At 41.6% G+C, this 22,900-nt stretch overlaps 1 protein-coding gene and 1 long non-coding RNA gene across 2 annotated transcripts in view; both read left to right on the top strand.

Annotated features, from left to right (window-relative positions):
* Positions 1-1,391: 1,391 nt before the first annotated feature.
* Positions 1,392-22,900, top strand: part of LOC309479369 (uncharacterized protein) — a 54,293-nt gene continuing 32,784 nt past the window's right edge. Inside the window, exon 1 of the mRNA XM_082143466.1 lies at positions 1,392-1,468. Coding sequence (XP_081999592.1) covers positions 1,458-1,468 — 11 coding nt within the window. The 5' untranslated portion in view covers positions 1,392-1,457. The remainder of the gene's footprint in view (positions 1,469-22,900) is intronic.
* LOC309479512 lies at positions 11,553-19,624 on the top strand. The gene is made up of 2 exons (XR_014199250.1): positions 11,553-19,116; positions 19,189-19,624. It is a non-coding gene; the product is annotated as an uncharacterized lncRNA (long non-coding RNA).

The raw sequence follows: 22,900 nt of genomic DNA on the forward strand, positions 1-22,900 counted from the left end.
TACATTGTGCAGCCCTACAAGTTAATGTTCATGGCTTTAATGCATCACATTACATGCATGTTCATTACAGTGTGTCAGGTTGTGTGTGTCTTACACCTGTTTTATGAGGACATCATTATAAGAGCATGTTCCTGATGTTTAACTTGACAGGAGAATCTCAGTGTGTTGTGTAAGTTTGACAGAATCCTGGTCTATGAGGACACTAGTTTTACCTGGACACACAAATGGAATATTAGGATCGATACTGATAACCCATAATTCACAGCTCATTGTGGCTAATACCAATATCAAAAACTATTTGTGCTTGTTAGATTAAATATAATCATTGAAGAAGTTGGTAGAAAATAGCAACCTATGTTGAAATTAGCTTTCAATAAGTAATACTAAAATTAGTATTTATTTGTCATTTTTATACTACTTTTTTTTTCAGATGATAACTGAGAAGAATCCGATGAAACCTGAACAAGATACAGCAACTCTAAAGGTATCCAAGAAGTTAATGTAATAACTGGGTTATTCCTTAAAGAAATGACCAGTGTTCCTCAGAAACAGATTATTTGCCACAGTTATCAGTCACTGAATTATGATTGTGTGTGTAAGAAGTGAGTCACGATCACTTACTGTACATCTAGCACAGGCGCAATGTCTCATATCACTCTCATACATACACACACTTGAACTCAGTGCCGTCCAAATGTATCTAGTTACCAGTGTCCCAGTAAAGCTAGTGTCCTCGTAGACCAGGATTCTGTCAAACTTACACAACACACTGAGATTCTCCTGTCAAGTCAAACATCAGGAACATGCTCTTATGATGTCCTTATGATGTCCTCATAAAACGGTGTCCTCATAAAACTGGTGTAAAGCTACACACAACCTGACACACTGTAATGAAAACACATGTAATGTGATGCATAAAAGCCGTGAACATTACCTTGTGGTAACATTTAAATATTGAAATGATGATTTGAAAACTTTAACTATTTTGTAATCTTGTAGGTCTATATTATCTCAAATCAGCATTTCATGTGCAAATATTTATTGATAGATAGCTGTGTATCAGGACCCTTATTATCCTGTCTGTGTTTATTTTGTATTAATTACTGACTGACTGACTGTACATTATCCCTTATATATTCCATTTATTATGCTTTTTTAAAACTCTTAGGTGAAGTGTTTCTGTATGTAACGCTTAATTTCATATTCTCAGATGAGCCATAAGAGCCAGTTGTCATCAGGCAGTGATTGTGCTGCTCTTACTGTGGGACTAGACAAGGTAAGTGAGAGTTGTGCTGGAAAAGAACGAGCAAACGAAGCAGAGACATCTGTGAGATCTAGTGTTCACATATTTACACCACTGTTTCATGTCTAATGTGATGTTTTGTAGACTCTCAGTGAGGTTGAACCCTCCACTCTCGAAATGAAGAGTCCGTCCCCGTCCCAGTCAGAAGTCAGAGATGTACAGAAGGTATTGGTTTTTTGGTAATCAAATTCGGGATACAGCGATATGAACATTTGGGCCGATTTCGATAACTGATCATTCTTTATATTTGAAAGCCGATATCTGATATATTAGCCGATGAATCTAAATCCAAAATTTGATATACTTTGAAAGCCTGATTACAAAAATGAAACGCACATCATTTAAAGCCAATGTCCCAAACACTTCAACATAAATCAAACATATACAGTACAGTGGCCTAGTTTGAACCAGTGTAAGATTCCTTAACTTTTAAAATTAATTTTACATTCATATTTCCAACTTTCTTTATAAAAAAATGGCAACACTTTACAAAGAGGTTTCATCTTGTTAGTATTAGTTAACATGAACTAACAATGAATGAACAATACTTCTACAGGATTTACTTAACGTTTATCTTACTTAACGTTAATCATAAAACATTTTCCAAGACATTTTAGGATCCAGTGTCTAACATGAACTCACATATTTTATTAACTCACATTAACAAAAGTTTTTTATCTCTGTTAGTTAATGTTAGTTAATGCAATAACATATGTATTGTGAAGTTTTACCAAAACATCTATTGCCTTACAAATAATAATAATAATAATAAATAAAATGAAATAAAATGCAAACAAGTTATTGGACAACATTACTTAGGCTACATATAAAGAATCAAAATACAAATGCCATGGATAAATAAAATGAAATGGCCTCCGCCCGGACAATACGGGAATGATTTTACTCAAACCATATTGTTCAATAAAAGTACTTGTTATGAATAATAAAGCATCAGTGTTTTTGAAAACATATTAAACTTTTTAATATTACAGTAATATTAAAAATCTTTAATATTTCTGTTTCAAATAACGTTGTGTTTGAGCTGCGTGCGCTAAAGCTAAAGAGCTGAAGGAACACCCCTAAACTGAAGCTTTGTTAGATGGTTTTAGCTCAACGGAACACTACCTATATGATAAATTAGATATTTATACAAAATAAACACAATATTACAACTTATACTTGCACAAAATCATGCACAGATTAACTTGAGCTATTATTAATAGTAATCATCTATTACATAGTGAAACTCCTGTTGTGGATGCGCTCCTCCCAGGACAACACGCTGAAACACAGCAACTAAACCCAAAGAATTCACGACGTTTTTAATGCAATAGTTTGCTCATTATAATGTTATGTATATATGACACTCCCAATCATAATTAATGTTCTGCATTGAAGCTAATGATCATCACCGGTACAATGAAGTGTGTTCTGCATTGCTGTTTGAGCGCTCGTGCTGAAGAGATGACCACCGGTAGGCCTACAGTGAAGCGCTTTACTGCAGCGCTCATTAACTCAGCCAAATGCATCCTATATGAGATCAATCAGATATATATCACAAAATTAAAAAAAATATTACAACTTACAATTCCACAGAATGCTGAGAATGCACAAGCGAACTCTCCCTGTAACAACATGCTGATTTCACAGATTTGTGATTCAAACATTTCAAAACCATCATGGTGAACAGCGCACATCTGAAGCTGAAGGAAATAATCCTTATTTATTAGTGTTAATATATCGGCCTAATTTTCTTATCGGATTGACAATGATAACATTAAAAATGAGCATTTATTTTCCAATACTGATATAGTGTCCAATATATCATGCATCCCTGATTGGTTATGACCATATATTTATAGGGTTTTAACTATATACATGATTACAACTTATGTCACCCTGTTTTAAATCTAAAGTCACTATTCATCTCATTAATTTGATCACTATTAATACTGAGTGGTTTGAAATGTCTCCTCATACCTGAATTTGTTTGGCGCCATCAGCCTTCTTTTGCTCAAGTATATCATTGATAATGTGAAATTGTTTTAATTTTATGTTTTATGACAGTGATCAGTCAGTGTTAATGGAGTCAAGTATCTGTGCTGCTTCATTTGGAGAATCTCTGAATCCTCTGAACGTACTAGAATGTTTATTTTTTCTTTCTTTACCTTGCTTTCAGGTGAGTCCTGAGAAGGAACAGTCATCGTTGGAGGATCAAGACTGTGTTGAGAATGAGATGGTAACAAAAAGAGCATTGCATCATTTTAGAAAATGCTAGTCTAGTAAGAACTTTTCACATCATCTTTGGGACTGTTTTACACCTGGTCATTTCATTTACACTTGGCCACATAAATGTGTCTTCACTAAACGGATATAAATCCGATCTTCAGTTCATCGAAAGCTACCGCTATGAGCAGCATTTTTTTGTATCATCAGCTAATTTTAAGATCAATAGGAGAGAGAGTAGCATCAGCACTGGTAAAATCATTTATTCTCACTACTTTTAATGAAGATGACTGTGTGTTGAGCATGTGCGACTTACTTTAATTTTCAATTTGTATTTTGCGCATCAGCATGCTGAAGAGATCCTCAGCTACTCATCTGCAGTGATGCGTGTTGCAGAAGCGCTGTCATATCTCACTATATCGTGTCATATAGCCTAAAATACGCTCTCACCTGTTTATTTGGCATTTTTGGGAGAAGTAAAATTCATACAGTGTTACCATTAATTACCTTTACTCTAGTGACCCACCACAGTCTAATCTGTCCCTCCACAGTTTGAACCAAATGAACCCAAAATATTTTTACGCCTCATAATACCATAAATTGTCTTTGTGTTTTGCGCCATTGCTTTGGCAAAGCATCTCTCAAACAAACTAAAATCAAAAGCACAACATGGCATAATTCCCTTATCAAATCGCAAAAGAAGATAGTCTGTTGTGCTGCGTGTTTCACACTGAAGAGCACACTTTGCTCGCTCGATCAGATCAGCTCATGATCTGACTTTTTCCACGCCTCGTTTCACAGGGAATGAATGCAGTGAACTCCATCTCTGCATGTGCCATGAGTTTAACATGCATTTGGGAACGCAACCAGCACCAGTTACTCTCTATTTTCACATTCGCATTATATCCACATTTTTTGTGGTAATACAATTTTGCAATAAGATGCGTTTATAAAACTGTTTTCACTGAAACTGCAGGTTTCTGCCAGTATAACAGCTTAAAGGGATAGTTCACCCAAAAATGAAAATTCTGTCATCATTTACTCACCCTCAAGTTGTTTCAAACCTGTATGAATTTCTTTTTTCTGCTGAACACAAAAGAAGATATTTTGAAAAATGTCTGTAACCAAACAGTTGATGGACCCCAATGACTTCCATAGTAGGAAAAAAAAATACTATGGAAGTCAATGGGGTCCATCAACTGTTTGGTTACAGACATTTTTCAAAATATCTTCTTTTGTGTTCAGCAGAAAAAAGAAATTCATACAGGTTTGAAACAACTTGAGGGTGAGCAAACGATGACAGAATTTTCATTTTTGGGTGAACTATCCCTTTAAGTGAAGAAATTAAGAAAGTATTATAACCTCTTATTGTAAAATAATATATTTTCATTGACAGTATTAATATATCTCTGTCTTAGCGATAATTCTAATAATAGTGATCTTAGTGAAGTATTATAGTTGTTATTATTATTATTATTATTATTATTATTAAACAGTGGCATTTGTCATGTTTCATAAATGACTTCTGAATACAGGTTAAACCGAAGATGTTCTTGTTTTAAATGTCTCCTTTTCTTTAAGATGAGATCAGTATGATGGACTCTGATGCCAGTGATCCTGATGAAAACGGTTCTGAAGGTGATGTTCCTGCTGGAGCTGCAGGCGTCTCCAGTAATGTTGGTATGTGTCAACTAATGCTGGGTACACACCTATAAAAAATATGGACGTAGTGTCCGTGACGTCACCCGTAGGTTTCTGAAGAGCATTTTTGAAGCCTAAAGTGGGCGGAGCCGGCCGTCGCCATCTTGGCCTCGCGTCACTCCCGGATAACAGAAAATGGGCAAAGAGGCGGGGTGGGTGGGGAGGTAATGCTATGCTATATGCTACTGACACTGACAGTACCAAGTCTGCGACTGCACAGAGCCTCGCGCTAAAGTGACAGTTGATGATGTAAAGCCAATTAAATGTTCCTGTTTTTGCCCTTCGAAATATTATAATAGTTAAAAGACATGGCAACAAGTGAGACTGTGTATCGTGATTCTGTACTATTCTGCTAGTTGAAAATGTATATGCAGTAGCAGCTAACTTAATATTACTCTGAGAGAGTGTGTGTGACAGTGATTTATGTGCATACATGTTAGTCACTCTTTTTTTATAGTCTATGGTCCGTCAGCACGGCATCGCTCGTCAAGTTCGTAGAGCTTATTCAGTCCATTTTAAATTCTGATTTTGGCCGCCTCTCAAATGGGTTAAACCATAGATATATTAACGTTACCTATGAAGTTCAAGTAAATGCGCTGGAAATCTGCGCTCATTCAAGGATGTGCATTTATTGCATGGACGGAGAAAGCGCCGACACCAGCAGGATTTCATCTGACGGTAGCATATTATAATCTATCTGTTCCGTGAGAGCAGAACGAACGAGCCTTTATTGACGTTTTTAAATCTGAAAACTCCAAAAAGCAACGAAATTGTCAGACATCCATTAGTGCATGTTCACAGAGGAAAACAACTGAAATACAGCGCTGGTTGTTCTCTCGAACGATACTCGACGACAACGACAGAATCCAAAGCCGTGGGCGAAGTAATGGGTGTATTAAATTGTATGAAATAATCCCGAAAAAAAGCACAAACACTGCAGAGATGGCAAGTTCAGCAGCTAAAATATGCTGAGGTGAAGTGACGGCTAGCATTGACATCAGCGGCAATCCACCTGTCACTCAAGTGGACACACCCTTAATTATGCAGAACTTTAAATATTAATCAACTAAACGGATGAGTTATAAAAAAATTCACCCCCCTCACAGTTGTCATGAAGGGCAAAATTAGCTGTATAGACCAAAGCCACATAGAGACACCAGGCTATAAACACGTTTTTTTCTGCTGAAAAATTTGGCATTTTAACATGGGGGAGATACAGATTTTGAGTCAACGAATTGCAGTTTAACTCACTTCCGTGTTGGTTTCAAGAGAGAGACGGGGAGGTTGCCGCTTGGTACACACCAAAAGATTTTTTACATCTTATAAGATTTTCAAAATGTGATAGACCACAAACATGAGGACAAAAAATCCTAGATTTAACCATTTTGCTCCTTATAGTGTGTGGTGTGCCATGATGTGACAAAGAGCATTAGGGTTGGGTATCGTTTCAATTTTAACGATTCCGATTCTGTTTATCGAATCCGGTTCTTAACGATTCTTGGTTTCGATTCCAATATTTATTGAAGAGAAAAAAGAGAGCTAATACTTGTAAAAATTATACCTTTTATTCTTGTTACATTTAGGCTATTACCAGTAAAACTGTGGCAATGCGTCTTAATTTACAATATATATATTCATGATCTCTATTTTAAACAAAACAACTCAACAAGAAAAATTTTAAACAGAACTGGTTCTCATTTTATCCAGAATTATAGTGTGAGAGACTGCTATTGCTGCTGCTAGTAGCTTCATCTGGTGTGTGGAAACCTGTGGTACTGCTACTGAGAGATCGCACTGAATCAAATGCGGTGCATTCCTTCAAATTGACCCCGTTTTTGGAAAAGCTTAACCAAGCTTTTGAACGTCTGCCGCGCTCCGCCATCGTAAATATAACGTACAGCGCGTGTGCGGCAGGCAGGTCCTGACAGATCAATACAACTGTAAACAAATGCTCACTGCCATTCACCTCGCGCACACGCGCGAGCATCACCAAAGTAAAGCCGCCTTTCCACTGGAAACGACAAACGACAGCCGTCGGACCGGAAGTCATTCATTTCCGATGGAGAGCTGCGGGGAGTTCCGATCATATGCGTATGCGGAAATTTCGGATCCGATCCGAGCTTCGGATGCGTTCAAATATCTGAACTTCTGCGGCTAGACCGTATGCGACCGGTCGACCAGATGTGATGTATACTAATCAAAACTATGAGCGCAAAGCTAGAATTACCAATATTTTAATACTTTAATGTAAATGCTATTCCTGCAAAATGACAGTTATTAATAATTATAAAAGCTCTATAAAATCGACTCTTTTTTTATATTAGATGTATTGAGGGTCATTCGTTTTGTGTGGATATATTCATGCATGCATTACATTAATTAAAATCATTCATTTTACCATTGTGAATAGCCGAGGGTAACTGTTGCTTAACGACCAATTTCAAAGTTCTGTGCGACTGACACCAGGGGGCGAAATGCGACAATCGAATGTGAATGTCGTGTGCAGTGGAAAGGCGGCTTAAGGAATCGATAAGCGGAATCGAAGTGCACGCATCTTATCGAATCCCCGGTTTTTGCCATTTTGGAACCAGTTCTAAAATGGAACCGGTTCTCGATACCCAACCCTTAAGACCATGCACAAACAGATTTTCCACCAGAGTCTCGACTGTGAACACTCGCGAGACCTCAGAATAAGCATGGTGGACGATATGCAGGAAGAAATTGCGATGATAGTGTTTGGAAAACGTTGTATAAACATTTGTGCCACAAATCAACAAGATGATCCTCCATCTCTGCTGTCCACATCAATTTCACTTTGTGCTGTGCCATGACTGCGTTTCTTGCTTCCGTCTTCCTTCATCTCGCTTTCTGATTGTTGGAATGTTTCCTTTCATGTGATAATCTCCAGAGCGTGCGCACGTTTGTCCTCGGGGTTCCCCCCACACTTCAGGATTTCTGTTTGTAAATATTCAACATGTTGAATATTTACGATTCGCGATCAGGACGGCTCTGACGTTCTTACGATCAGGTTCGGACAGTCTTAACACACCTCACACCAAGGGAAAATCTGATAAGATAATCTATAACCATCAAGATAATCGGGACACAGCTAGGATTGTCAGAAGGGGGGAAATCGGCCCAAAATCAGACCGATTATCTTTTGGTGTGTACCCAGCATAACAAGTTTGTGTTTATGAACATGTTTATTATTATTTTAACCCAATATATATTGTAGTGCAATTTTACGTTAGTATTTTCACCAAAGAAAAATGGTTTTAAGCCAGTTATATACACAGAAAAAGTCTTAGATCTTTGAGTTAGAGCTATAATTTTGTTCAATGTACACAAAAGGCCTATTTCTCTCAAATATTGTTCACAAATCTGTGTAAATCTGTGTTAGTGAGCACTTCTCCTTTGTTGAGATAATCCATCCACCTCACATGTCCTTGTGTACCACCAAAATATCATATGGTCATATTTTCTGTTCTGTTGTGTGTATAGAACATTTGAAGTCAGATTTGTGATCTGCAGATCTTGATAGTTTTATCATCACTGTAGGGCATTGGGAAAGGTGTGTCCCCATATACAGAGAGAGAGAGAGAGAGAGAGAGAGAGAGATCACCTTGATGCGTCAGCTCTCAGAACTACACCACTCTGACACCACAGACTCAGGAGAGTCAGATCCTGATTTGGATGTGGCACCCTCATCATCCTCTCTTCCACTGAAGGCGAGGAGGATTCGGAGGATCCTGGATCTGGGTGGATTGGGAGAAACGGCGAAGTGTGGTTTTCCACCAACGCGGAGAAAACTCCCTTTCTTCAGCCTGCCAGAGGCGTGACTCCAGGGCCGACGCGCTATGCCATCGCAAGGGTCCAGAACATGGCTTCTGTGTTGGGCGCCGCACAATGAGAAACTGGACCGGGGTGGACTCCACAGATCTCTGTGCCTACATGGGGCTACTGATTTTGGCCGGCGTCTACAGGTCCAGAGGGGAGTCCACACGTTGCCTGTGGGATGATCGCAGTGGTCATGCGATTTTTGCGATTTGGTTCATAATAAATTGTTCATAAATCTGATGCAGATGCTGAGTAGATTTTTTTTTTTTTACAGAAAAAATGGAAAAAAGTATATCACTGAAGGATTTTAACGTTTTAAACTGGCTTTATAATCAAGAAAAGACAAGCATTTCACACATAGGCCGTCTGTGCTTCTCACCATCAAAAGGCAGCAGATGCATAAATACACTTTGTTTTAGTTTACTCCATGTAGTTCTCAGAGCTGAGGTGCATATTTTGATTTTCTCAGATACATCAAGGTGAGTTGACATAAGGTCTCTCTCACACTCTCTCCATATAACTGGCAAGCCAGAAACTAAGCTTTTTTTGCACAGGCCTACCTAAAGGGTTAATGGTGCCACCTGGTTATCAACAGTAAAAATTACAAATTTTACCTCTTCCCAACAGGGAAAACCACCAACAATCAAAAATGCATGATTATATAGTGTTATGGCTTTGGTTATAATGTAAGTCAATGGGTCAAAAACAGCCATGAACAGTAAATGAAGGAGAAAAAGTTCAAATCTGATGCTGCACAAAAACTAACAATGCATCAAAACCAATGTTGTTTCTAGTCTTTGACATGTCCAAGACTGTGATAAAAGGTTAAAAAAAATCCAGTCCACAATCACATTTTATATTGAAAATAAGTCATTTTGTGTGTTTTTTCCCCCCAAATCAGTGACATAATTTATGAATTTGGCAATTAAAGAGTTAAAATCCTGATTTTTTTAAACAAACATTTAGTACTTTTGATCAGGACTGAGGTTGATTAATAGATTTATGCAAAAAAAAAAAAAAAAAAATTTATCTGATACATTTTTACAGCAGTTTAAAGTAGTGGCTGTTTTCAGCCACGAACATAACGAAAGAGTAGTGAATTTGCCCACAGTGTACTGTTGAGTTTTTGAAAATGTTCAAAGCATTTTCCCAAAATATGTGTCAAAATAAGATTTGTCACCAAAAATCATTCCATTTGCTGAAACACGGAGAAAGTTATTGCCAAATTAAGACTCAAAAATACCCCATAGTGGATGAAAACATCCCCAACAGCACATAAGGGTTAAAAGTGATAGTTCACCCAAAAAACAAAAACCTCAAGCAGTTCCAAACCTGTAAGACTGTCAATCATCTTCGGAACAGAAATTAAGATATTTTAAACGACATCTGAGATGTCTGTCCGTCCATTGAAACTCTATTCACCCAAATTCTCAGAAGAGAATTAATCGCTTTATATAATGAACAGATTGAATTTGGGCTTTTATTTTTTTTATTCTCTGCTGCAAATAAACCCTCTAAATTCGAACGGTTAAAGTTAATTGTATTGTTTTTATGGCCAAGAACGCACTGCATTCGTTTATTAATCAGCATTTATTCAGTGTTACACACACTTTTTACACACACACAGCCAATACATTTGGAATTTTTACCAATTATTTAACCATGTAACTGTAAGGTGTTTCCAAGTCACGAGTACAGAAAACTGAAGACATCAATTCATAAATTAAACAATATAATCAATGAATAAATACTGTAACCAATATACAATACATTGTTTCATTGCTCTCATAATTAGGGAGTTTATTAAAGGTATAGCGGAGGATGTTTTACTTCCTGGTGGGTAGTCTAAACTATTGGTCCTCCTAATTGTCAATCATTCTGGTGAATCAATCAAACTTTTCAAAAAGTGGAGAGGGCGGGTCTTATCTAAAATTTGGAAAGATCCTCCGCTATACCTTTAATGATTTTATCACTTATTGGTACTATACTCTCCATAATTTGGCATAAAGGCATGGAGATGAAGGAGATATGAAAAGATTCAGCAGTTCAACTGTTTCCTAAGTGTCCTGTATGTGTGCTTTCACACTGGCAGTTTAGTCTGGAACGGGACACGCAGGGGCGGCTGGCCAATAACACACCGAGAGAACTACAGCCGACTGCCATCTAGCATGTGAGTTCTTCGCCTGCGTCGCTGAGTGTAAATGAGACAACTGTTTTTCTGCGGATATTTATGCGCATGCGTCGTGGCGCTCTCGTGAACTCATGTCAGAGGCCCACACCGAAGAAAATGAATACTTGAATAAAGTCGGTTTTTTTTGGGTTTTTTTGTGCACAAAAAGCATTCTCGTCGCTTGATAAACTTCAGGTTGAGCCACTGTAGTCACTTGGACTATTTTAACAATGTCTTTACTAACTTTTCTGGGCCGCTGATGAAGCCGTGGCCACTCTTTGTCTAAGCTTAGCCACCCCTCTCACAACTGCTGTTTTTGATTTTTGTAAACAAAGCTCCCTTTCAGACAGCTTCCTCTTGAGTCGACAGTTATTCCTGTTGGACGTGGTCCTTCCTAGATTGGGGTTTGCCAATAATAATAAGTGAATAATTTTGGATCTAACATTAGGGCTGCATAATTAATCAAAGATCTCTCCACTGACAGAGAGTGCGCATGCAGAGTGACGTCACTATCACTTTACGGTTGAGGTGGCGTTTTGGACACAAGCGCTGCGCCGCTATCCAGTGCTGAAACTCCCTCATTATTGAATAGAATAGAATAGAATGAGGCATTTATATAGCGCTTTCATATGTACTACTGTACACCCAAAGCGCTTTACAATCATATCAGGGGATCTCTCCTCAACCACCTCCAGTGTGCAGCATCCACTTGGATGATGCGACGGCAGCCACAGTACAACGGCGCCAGTGCGCTCACCACACACCAGCTATAGGTGGAGAGAGGAGAGAGAGTGATAGAGCCAATTCAATGTAAGGGGATTATTAGGAGGCCATGATTGGTAAGGGCCAATGGGTGGAATGTGGCCAGGACACCGGGGTTACACCCCTACTCTTTACGAGAAATGCCATGGGATTTTTAATGACCACAGAGAGTCAGGACCTCGGTTTTACGTCTCATCCGAAGGACGTTGCTCTTTGACAGTATAGTGTCCCCGTCACTACACTGGGGCGTTAGGACCCACACAGACCACAGGATGAGCGCCCCCTGCTGGCCTCACTAACACCTCTTCCAGCAGCAACCTGGTTTTCTCAGGAAGTCTCCCATCCAGGTACTAACCAGGCTCAGCCCTGCTTAGCTTCAGTGGGCAACCAGTCTTGGGCTACAGGGTGATATGGCTGCTGGCTGCACCTCAATGATGAGGTGCAGCCAGCCTCATTCACAACAGTCCCAGTGGAATGACAGAAACGGTCGAGACCACCAGCCCCAGCCCCAGAAGACGTTAACACAGTCTCAATGGAAGTTTCCCTTCGGAAAAAGGGATAGACAGCAAAATGACCTGATGCGCTCCTCCGACAGAAATGCTTAATACAGGTCTGAGTTCAGTCTGAGACCCAGGTAAATTATCTCCTTTGCAGGCACCAAGCAGTTTTTTGTCTCTATTATCTAGAAGCCTAAGCTTTCCAAGTGAGACACAAGCGTCCAAATATGTTGACACTCTTAGACCCATTATTCTCAGCGGTGTGAGCGCTGCTTCGAGCCTTGGAGCTAGTGACAGCCCGAATGGAACTGACAAAAACTTGTAGGCTGTGTCCTGATAGGCAAACCTGAGGAATTGTCTGTGTGTCGGGTAGATGCTAATGTGAAAATATGCATCCTAAAGATCGACTGACATAAGCTAGTTTTTGGGACGAATAAATTGTGATAACTAGTATTTTCTGAGGTGCTTCTTGAGGTTCCGTATATCCAGAATGGGACGGAGACCTCCCTCTCAAGTACCGGGAGTAAAAGCTGCAATGGCTGTCTTCCGGTGGCACAACCAAATTGCTCTTTTGCTCAATAAAGAGGTTATTTCTTTATCTAAAATCTGAGCTGACTCCCCTTCTGCTGCTGGCATTAACAGACTGTTGAAAGCAGACGATGACCCTGTATTATTTTGGATAAAACCCAAGGGTGTACTGCGCTTGAGCAGTGAGCAACGAGTGGTCCGCTTCAGCTCTTGCTCACTGGTGGTGCCGCGTGCCACTGCCTGGATGCACAGAGAACAGTTTTATTTGTTTCACACATTGTTGACTCTGTCAAACCTCCTCCTCTCTCTTGCATAATCCCACGGGTGGATAGGGGAGAAACAACATGGGTAGCACTGGGTGAACTGCCAACACTCCAACCTGAAAACGGTTTTCCTTAAATAACAAAACATTATTGTGCCATTGACCAGGTTTTTGTTTCATTTACCTCAAAATAGCAACGTGCCAACAATGCGCCTGAACACACCTAGTTTTCAGACCAGCAGCCCATGGGCGCACAGATGGGCGCGAATGCATTTGTTGTTTAAACAACGTGGTGCAGGACGTGAAAATGATAACTGCGTAAAGCTGAAACTAGCAAAAAACACACTTGCGTCATGCCTGGCGCTGCATTGCACCGGGTGTATGATAGGGGCCCCAATGTACTTGTTACATTGTAAGAATGTACCTGTCTCTAGACACGACCACGACAAGGCATGATGTAGTCAGCCAGATCCGGGCCGAATCCAGATCAGATGGTGGATCTGTGCCTAGACACGACCACAACGCATGATGTAGTCAGCCGGATCAGATGTTGGACCTGTGCCTAGACACGACCACAACAAGGCATGATATAGTCAGGCGGATCCGAGACGTATCCAGATCAGATGGTGGATCTGCGCCTAGACACGACCACAATGCATGATGTAGTCAGCCGCTTCCGAGCCGTATTCAGATCAGAGGTTGGATCTGTGCCTAGACACGACCACAACACATGATGTAGTCAGGCGGATCCGATGGTGGATCTGTGCCTAGACATGACCACAACACATGATGAACAGAAACAACCAATCACTGCCATCGGCCCACATGCATTGTGTCGGAAAGTCTTTTATTTCCTGTCGTTTTATTTTGAAACTGTAGTGATGTAATTTCCTTTCCGAGCGCATCACATCCTCATTCCCGACTCCGCATTCTGTGGGATGGTGGCTCTCGTGTGCGTAACCTAAGCGAAAGTAAGTTTCATCCTGCACTAAGATGCAAATATTGCCATCGGACTTGTTTAGATGTTGTCTACTTTCACCTGTTTTCCTGTTAAGTATCTTATATGCATGGTTTTGATACTTTCGTGTGTATTTCTTTAGTTAATTGCCATCACGTGACTGTTATAAGCCGTGTTAGACTGGAGATTGTTTCCTTTACATTATTTCAGCTTTAAGCTGTATTCTCGAGTGCTATATTTCAGTTCTTATGCCCTTATGCCTAAATCGCGTTTAGCCTCTGTGTCGCTGTCGCACCTAGAGTGTAGTTTGGCACTCCCTGGCCATGCGCCCCTCACGTGCTGGGCGCATGGGGTGCAGTTGTGGACCCCATGCGCGAAGACCACCAAATCCATTTAGTATCTCTACTTTGCCCCATTAACCCTTTGTATGCCTGTATATTAGTTATCTATGACTCTTTTCAGGTTATTTGACCAAATTAATATATTTTTGTATTCTGATTCAATGTTTATTATTGTATTGGATATTACTGTATACTTTTGTACATTGTGATTAATATTATTTTATTCTTTGTTTCTTTTATAGACCACACACACACACACATATACCTATTTGTACACCAATGCCTGTACCCAAACTTCAATAATAAAGTTTGCTGGAATAATTTCTCCGTGCCCTTCTCTCTGACCGGAGCCCTGTCAAAGGAAACTGTCAGACCAGTATTATCCCCTTCAGAGTGTCCCACTCTATCACACATCGTGAGGACAGACAGCATCAAGAGCCCTGAGAAAGAGGCCGAATGAGAAGGATCACACATTCCCATGTTACTGTTTACCTACAGGTTAGCTCTTCTGCTAGCTGACGCACTTGGCTCGAAGCACTTGGACATTTTAAGGAAAAGAAAATGGTGTTTGTTCTCTGACCTTCGAGGTTGGAGAGGTGCAAATAAACAAAGCAACAAGAGAAACACACAGATGGCCTCAGTATTGGGCTGCGTGTTAGTTACGAAACTTCTTGGATTGTTTTTCTCCTGTAAAACCTTTTTTTTTTTGTCATAAAGTGCCTTGTTTGTTTTAATCCATTTAGGAAAGAGTTGTCTAAAGTTAGTTATGAATTCATGAAAACACTCATCGCACACATGTTGTGGCCTCGCCATGTAAACTGGATGATTCTTCATGGACTATCTCACCATTTGCTGCCTTCATTGGTTTTTTTGGTTTTTCTGACGCAGGCGTCATGTATTTTTATACTTCCAGTACATGGACTTATCACTAGATGTGATACATTTTATGCAACAAACAATTTCATAACCTCTATTTCTGTGACTTATTCAGTTTGTCACAGTTTGTGTTTCCCCGGGTGTCCACTAGAGGTCTCTTCCCCATGCTGTCACCATTCACTCTGGAACTGCATTTCCCACAATCCTTTGTCTGTTCTCATCACTCATGATTGCACTCAGCTGTTCCCTATCACATTGTTAGTTTCTGTGTATATATACCCTGTCTGGTTAGTGTTTGTCATGGAGTTGTTGTTTGATGTCACTTACACTTATGAAGTTTGTTTCTCTTTTGTTCTTCTTGATGATGATGAATTTTATTTATAATGCACTATACATTTGACATCAAATCTCAAAGTGCTACAAGAATCAAACAGATAAAAAAATAAATAAAAACAAAAACAAATACACAGACACATAAAAATACTTAAAAATACGCTTTTCTAAAAAGAAAGGTTTTCCGTTCTTTTTTAAAAACCTCCGTAGTCTTGGGAGCTCTGAGTTGTTCTGGAAGGGCATTCCACAGATGAGGAGCGGATGCTTTAAAAGCCCTGTCGCCCATAGTCTTAAGCCGTGTCCTAGGTGTAACTAGGAGGTGCCGTTTGCCTGCTCTGGTCCGGGTGGAGGTGTGTAGGGAAAGGAGATCAGTGAGGTATGTGGGGGCTGCACCGTGCAGACAGTAGTGGATGTGCGAGAGGATCTTATATTCTATGCGGAAGTGAACAGGGAGCCAGTGAAGGGATTTTAGGATAGGGGTAATGTGCTCATGTTTCTGCACCCTCATTAGGACCCTGGCAGCACTATTCTGCACAAACTGGAGCTTTTGGAGGCTCCTGCCAGGGATTCCCCACAGGAGTGCGTTACAGTAATCCAGCCTGGAGGAGACAAAGGCATGGATGAGCTTCTCTGCAGCTAAAAAAGGAAAGAGAGGAACGCAGTTTGGAAATGTTACGAAGGTGAAAAAACGAGGTTTTACAAATTGAGGTGACATGATTGTCAAAAGAAAGGTTGGGGTCAAACTTGACCCCAAGGTTAGTAACGGAGGGAGAGAGGGAAATAGTATTGCCAAGAAATGAAACAAGTGTGATAGGAGACAAACGTAGTTGATGAGGCGTTCCGATTTGGATGGCTTCTGTTTTATAGCCATTCAGCTGCAGAACATTTTTATTCATCCACGCCCCGATCTCCTCCAGGCAGGAGGTGAGGCGGGAAATGATGGCAGAGGGGGAGCCGGAGGGAGTGATATGAAGATAAAGTTGTGTGTCGTCAGCATAGCAATGGTAGTGAATTCCATGCCTGCTGCTGACACGACCAAGGGGAAGCGTGTAAATAGTAAAAAGGGTTGGACTGAGTACGGAGCCCTGGGGGACCCCACAGGTAACAATGTGAGGTGAGGATTTTGCCTCCCCCAAGGCTACACACTCGGTCCTATCTGTAAGATAGGAGCGAAACCATTTTAGGGAAGTGTCGGAGAGACCAATATAGTGCTGAAGTCTGTGAAGGAGGATACGATGATCAACAGTATCAAACGCAGCAGAGAGGTCGAGGAGGATAAGCAGAGAAGTGGAGCCAGAGTCAGAGGCCATAAGGAGGTCACTAGTCACTCTGAGGAGGGCTGTCTCTGTGCTGTATTGAGAGCGAAAACCAGATTGATATTTATCGTACAGACCTTTGGAACTGAGATGGGAATGAAGCTGGGAGGAAACCACTTTTTCTAGCACTTTTGAGATGAATGAGAGGTTAGAGATGGGTCTGTAATTTGACAGAGGTTCAGGATCTAGGGTGGGTTTTTTAAGAAGAGGTTTAATAATAGCTGTTTTTAGAGCTGTTGGAACATTTCCTGTTTGCAGTGAAAGATTTATCAGTTTAGTTATAAGAGGGCTAATGGAAAAATGGTGGGTTTTGAGCAGAGCGGTGGGAAGGGGATCAAGAGAGCAAGTGGATGATTTAGATTTACGGATAATATTCTCGACCTCCTGCTGCGTTGTAGACGAAAAATGTGACAGTTTTTGCGTGATCAGTACTGTAGAGATGTCAGGAGTGGAACATGTGAGAGGAGAGAGAGCTGAGCGGATACAGTCTATTTTGGAAGTGAAAAAATTCATAAATTTATTGCAATTTGAGTCGGTATGGCTGAAAAATGAGGGAGTCTGTGGTTTGAGAATGTGGTGTAATGTGGAGAACAATTTTTTGGAGTCACCTGCATTGTTGTTAATCAGCATGGAATAATGCTGTGATCTAGCCTTTGAGAGAGCTCTAGCATAGGCCCTACGATGCTCTCGGTAGGCCAATTTATGCACCATCAAGCCAGATTTTTTATAGGCGCACTCCAGAACACGACCAGACTGCTTCATCTCTCTAAGTTCTCCTGTGAACCAGGGTGCGGACCTAGAGAAAGTGACAGTCCGGCTTTTAACTGGGGCATGACTGTCCAGAATGGAGCTAAGGCTGGTGTTGTAAAAATTCACAAGTTCATCCATTGACAAATCTGGGGAAGGGGAGAGAAGATGTAAATCCTGACTAAAAGAGATGAAGTCGATGTTTTTGATATTTCGGAAAGTCATCTGACGTTTTGGTTTATGAAAAGAAAATGACAGTGGAATTTTGAATAATGTTGCCAGATGGTCAGAGACACCAACATCATACACCTTAAGGCCAGTAACTGTAAGAGAGTCAGTAATCACTAAATCCAGTATATGGCCTTTAGTATGTGTTGGGACATCAACAAGCTGATGGAGATTAATACAGTCTAATGTGTATTTGAAGTCAGATGCCAGTCGGCAGGTCTGGGAGTCCATATGTACATTAAAGTCACTAATAACTAAAATGTTGGAGTATATTGTACAAACGGAAATAAGAAAACTGTGTATGTCAGAAATGAATGTTGAATGTGGTTTAGGCGGGCGATAAATAAGAGCTATTGTTGCAGAAAACGGATGTTTACAATTAAAAACAAGACTTTCAAATGTGTCCGTATTGGGAACGGCCACGGGGGATAGCACCAGATTGCTGCGATGTATTACAGCAAGCCCCCCACCCCGGCCAGTTGTGCGAGGCTTAGAAAGGTAGCAATACCCAGGTGGGCAGGCCTCATTAAGAGAGGAATAGACATCAGGCTGCTGCCAGGTCTCACTTAGGCAGAGAATATCTATCCCTTTGTCCAAAATGTGATCGTGTATGAGTCCAGATTTTTTTGACAATGACTGCACATTGAATTGTTAGATAATAATGTAAGTTTTGAGGTCCAGTTTGTTACAAGGACGTAGGACGCTGTGATCCACACCGGGTTTTCTGTTGTACCAATCGGAGTAAACTGTTCCTCCAGTGGCGGCGCTCTGATGACGTAATCCAGGTGCGGCGTGGCGTGAGGCCGTCCAGAGAGATGCGATGTTGCTGTGGTCACCGTGTTTGGACACAACAAACCGACGACCCGACCCTCTATGGATATACCGGGTTCGGCGTGGAAGAAGATCCAGTTGTGAATGGATTTCAGTGCTGCTGGAAATCCTGTGTTGTTCCATTAGGATGTCGGTCGTCAACACAGTGCCGGGTTGGGCACCGCTACTCGCGGTTAGCCAAGATCCAGGAGGGCAATAAGGTAGTCACACACACAACCAGGATAATCCACAGCATAATCCACGGCGTCAGGAGAAAAATTATTTCTTTGCAGATATCCGTTTAAAGGCGGAGGTATTGCAGGAACCAAGAAGCTCGAGAAAGCCCCACCACCACTATAGCCTCGCCATAGCAGGGCGACAGGTAGGCATCAAAACTTCATGGCAGTCCAAAGGATATAAACTGGTATACTTACAGTCCATTAATTACTGTAGTGGACACATCCAGTATGTAAAGAGAACTCAATTAAGACAGATAACCGGGAAAAGCGGCAAAAAAAACGACAAAAACCAGGAGAAGCGGCGAACAATCAGCGCCAGCGTCCTCTCCCGTCTCAGTCCCCACAGTTTATCTGTATGAGAAAAGTTCAGGATCGAAATCCTGTTTTGATCCTGTTCTTGTTTATTGGACTGCTAATATGGATTTTGAACCCTGCATGGATGACTATGAATTGGATTGCCCTAACAATAAATATACTGCTTTTGGATCTACCTGTTTTCCCGTGTGTTCCCGTGACAGATTGTTGTACAGCTGTGAAAACTGCAAGCAATTATTAAACCGGTGTTTCCCAAATGTTATTTTGCCATTATCAAATGTTTTTGAGTTGGACAACCTGCAGCCATTTTGCAATGTCATTTTTAGTCAGGAAACATACATACAATAAAACACAAACCTACAGTTCGTCCAATCTAGAATCATAATATACACAATGTTTGATTGGAACTCTTTGGTCTCTGATTTATGTGTCAATGACCATCAGTGGCGAAAGATGGTTTTTGCTGATTCCAACTCTCTACAGAAGTTCTCAGTGACAGTCGTCTCTAGTTCTTGCTTTCTCACGGTTTTTAGCAGCGTATATCCGGTCTCTCCATGCCAATTGCTACAACAAGACACAGGTGTTTGTCATTTGCACTTGTCCTACTTACTCACCGCTCGTCTCCCAACTCTCTCTCCCGTCGCAGGCCGGGGAGCCATCTAAAACTAAAACTATTGGGCATAGACTTTAAAAAAAGATGGACGATGCCCCTTAACTCTCTTTCATTGGTGAAAAGTGAAGCCGCCAAAGTCCTAATATGGCGCTGACATCTTGCGCAGATTTGGGACATCTGCTTCTGCCAGGGGTGTTTCAGAAAACACTGAAGCTTCCCTGGTCGCCGCCATTGGTTAGCAGACCATCACCTGCTGTTAGCATTCCATTGACTCCCATTCATTTTGGCGTCACTTTGACAGCGAATAACTTTACATCTGAGGCGTTTAAAGACTCCATTTGTCCATTATTTATTTCTAAAGAAACACGAAAATGTATAAAATGTATTCACAGTAGAGAAATTACCGTATAGACAGGAGGAGAAGCTCGCAGGCAATCGGGGGACGTGGAGGCAAAATGACAAAAAATAATTAATCAGAATACTTAACAAAAATTGCTCCTGCTCCTAGCTCATGGACACCTCTTACTCACACTCTCCGTCTCTGCAAGTTTCGAAAAGGGAATGATTCAAATTTCTTTAGCACAACTACTAGAAGACAGACGGGTTGCTCACGTCACATCTACGTCGTCAAGCTCAGTTTGAGTCTGCGCAGTACGCTCAGCCATCAGGAAGCGAGTGCTTCTAATTGACTTTTCTCCGTTGAATCCAATGGGGTCGCTGTGTCCATTTCTTTTACTGTCTATGCCCTTAACTCTCTTCCATTGGTGAAAAGTAAAGCCGTCAAAGTCCTAATATGGCACTGACATCTGGGACATCTGCTTCTGCGCAGTAGTAACGCGGGACCCGAGTCTGCGCAGTAGTGAGCCGGAAGTAAATCTGCGATATCAAGGTCCCGCCTTCACTCCCGCAGAAACGGTTAATACAAAATTTACTGTGTGAAATAAACAGTTATGGACATGTAGAAATTATTAAAGTTGAAGCTCCACTCTCCTCCAGAAAATCCACAAAAAAAAGTCAGTTGGTGCCTTGGTGACTACTTCGTTTAGAGAAGCTTTCAATCATGACGTCACATTCCCGTTTTAATAACATCAAATAACTAACTAAGGCCAAACTTATTTTTAAAAAACGAGAAAACATATTTGATAAAATTTATTTGAAGTGTAATTTGATTGTTTAGTTTCCATCGCATCCAGTAGACTTCATAGGGAGGCGGGGTTTATAACCTAAACTGGGACCAACCACCAGGGGGCGATCGAGATGCTTTGGCTTCCCAAAGCCGTCCCAAAGTGTGGAGTTTTGTTTTCAGGTCGAGCACATACTGAATTTCGTTTCTGCAATCTGAAGGTCCGTTCTCCCAATTTTTTCTCAGGACATCCAACACCCCATGGGGCTGACGTCCATAAAGAAGCTCGAAGGGGAGAACCCTGTGGGGGCTTGCGGGACCTCGTGCACAGCAAACAAGAGGGTTTTTTTGGCGTCTTCGTGAACAAACTTCCAAATCATGGTTTTTAATGTGCGATTAAATCGTTCCACCTGTTTGTTTTTCTGTTTGTGGGTGATAGACACTGGTTCGAATCGATGTAATGCCTAATAATTTATACAGTTCGCGTATGGTTCGTAACATAAATGCCTTGCCTTGGTCAGTGAGAATCTCCTTCGGGATTCCCACCACAGAAATGCTGCGGAGCACCACTGCCTTGGTGGTCAGCCTCTCAATAATGCTCTGTTCCCCTGGTTCAGGCTCCAGTGGTCCCGGTTCCGCCTCTCCCACCTGTGCGACGGCCCGCTCCCATACATTTTCTTTCCACAAGAGACATCCGTACATAAATACCCCAATAATTTACTAAAAGCAGTCCAATTTGTTCCCAAAATTACCAGATGTCCCCCATGCACCTGAACCATGCGGCTCTCATCCAATGCCTCGGGCTGAGTCAGGCTTTGATGGATCAAGGTTTGGTTGCATCCTGAATCCACCAACACCTGATAAGTACAAGCCAGCTTGATCTGAGGCAGCTTGCGGGACGTCTGGGACCTGGATCACCTCCATCACTGGACACCTAACAATAAAATGTCCCAAAACCCTGCAGTGCCAACAGACCACCCCGCCCCCCTAGTGGCAGGAAGTGGGTCAAGGGATTGGCATGGAGAGAGCGTGGGAAAAGGAGCTGGTGCGGGCGCAGCTGCTATGAGCTGAGGCCGACCCGCTGAAGAAGGGCTCGTTTTAGGTCCTCGTAGACCCTGAGGTTCTGGACCGGTAGTTGCTGTGCTGCTATTTGCGCCTCTCTCCTGAGGCATATCGGCCAGTGGGATTGGGGCCACTCACATGCTCCTACAGTCCTCTCAAAGAGGTCCAGGAGCGCCTCCAGTTCGTCCCGAGGACCCTTCTTCACGAGAGGCACGGGAGTGGGCGGGGCTGATGTAGAGGGATTCCCCACAGCCCGAACCTCCCGGTCCATTTAGCTCCGGAACAGCTCGTGGTCCTCCTGCTGCGCGTGGACAAGGGCCTGGAAACGGCGTTCCTGATCCTCCCTCATGTCCACCAGCGCCTGATGTTGCTCTTGATGGGGTCCCGCGAGCAAATGGATGACATCCGCAAATGGTGAACCTTACGGGGTTTGCATGACGGCGGCGTCATTCTTCTTCCTTCCCGGCTTCCGGCACCAGTGTAACAATGTACAGAGGAAGGAAGGAAGACAGGGTCGGCTTACTGAGACTCATCCTGTTTAAAGTAAACAAAAAGGAACATAACCAAACTCGTGCTCTCTGCGCTCTCAACAGCCTCTCAGTGACAGTCCTCAATAGTTTCCAGCTCTCATCGGCGGTCACAGCACAAGCTCT

The sequence above is a fragment of the Leuciscus leuciscus genome (assembly GCF_965113295.1).
Source record: "Leuciscus leuciscus genome assembly, chromosome: 17".
In the NCBI taxonomy this organism is placed as follows: domain Eukaryota; kingdom Metazoa; phylum Chordata; class Actinopteri; order Cypriniformes; family Leuciscidae; genus Leuciscus; species Leuciscus leuciscus.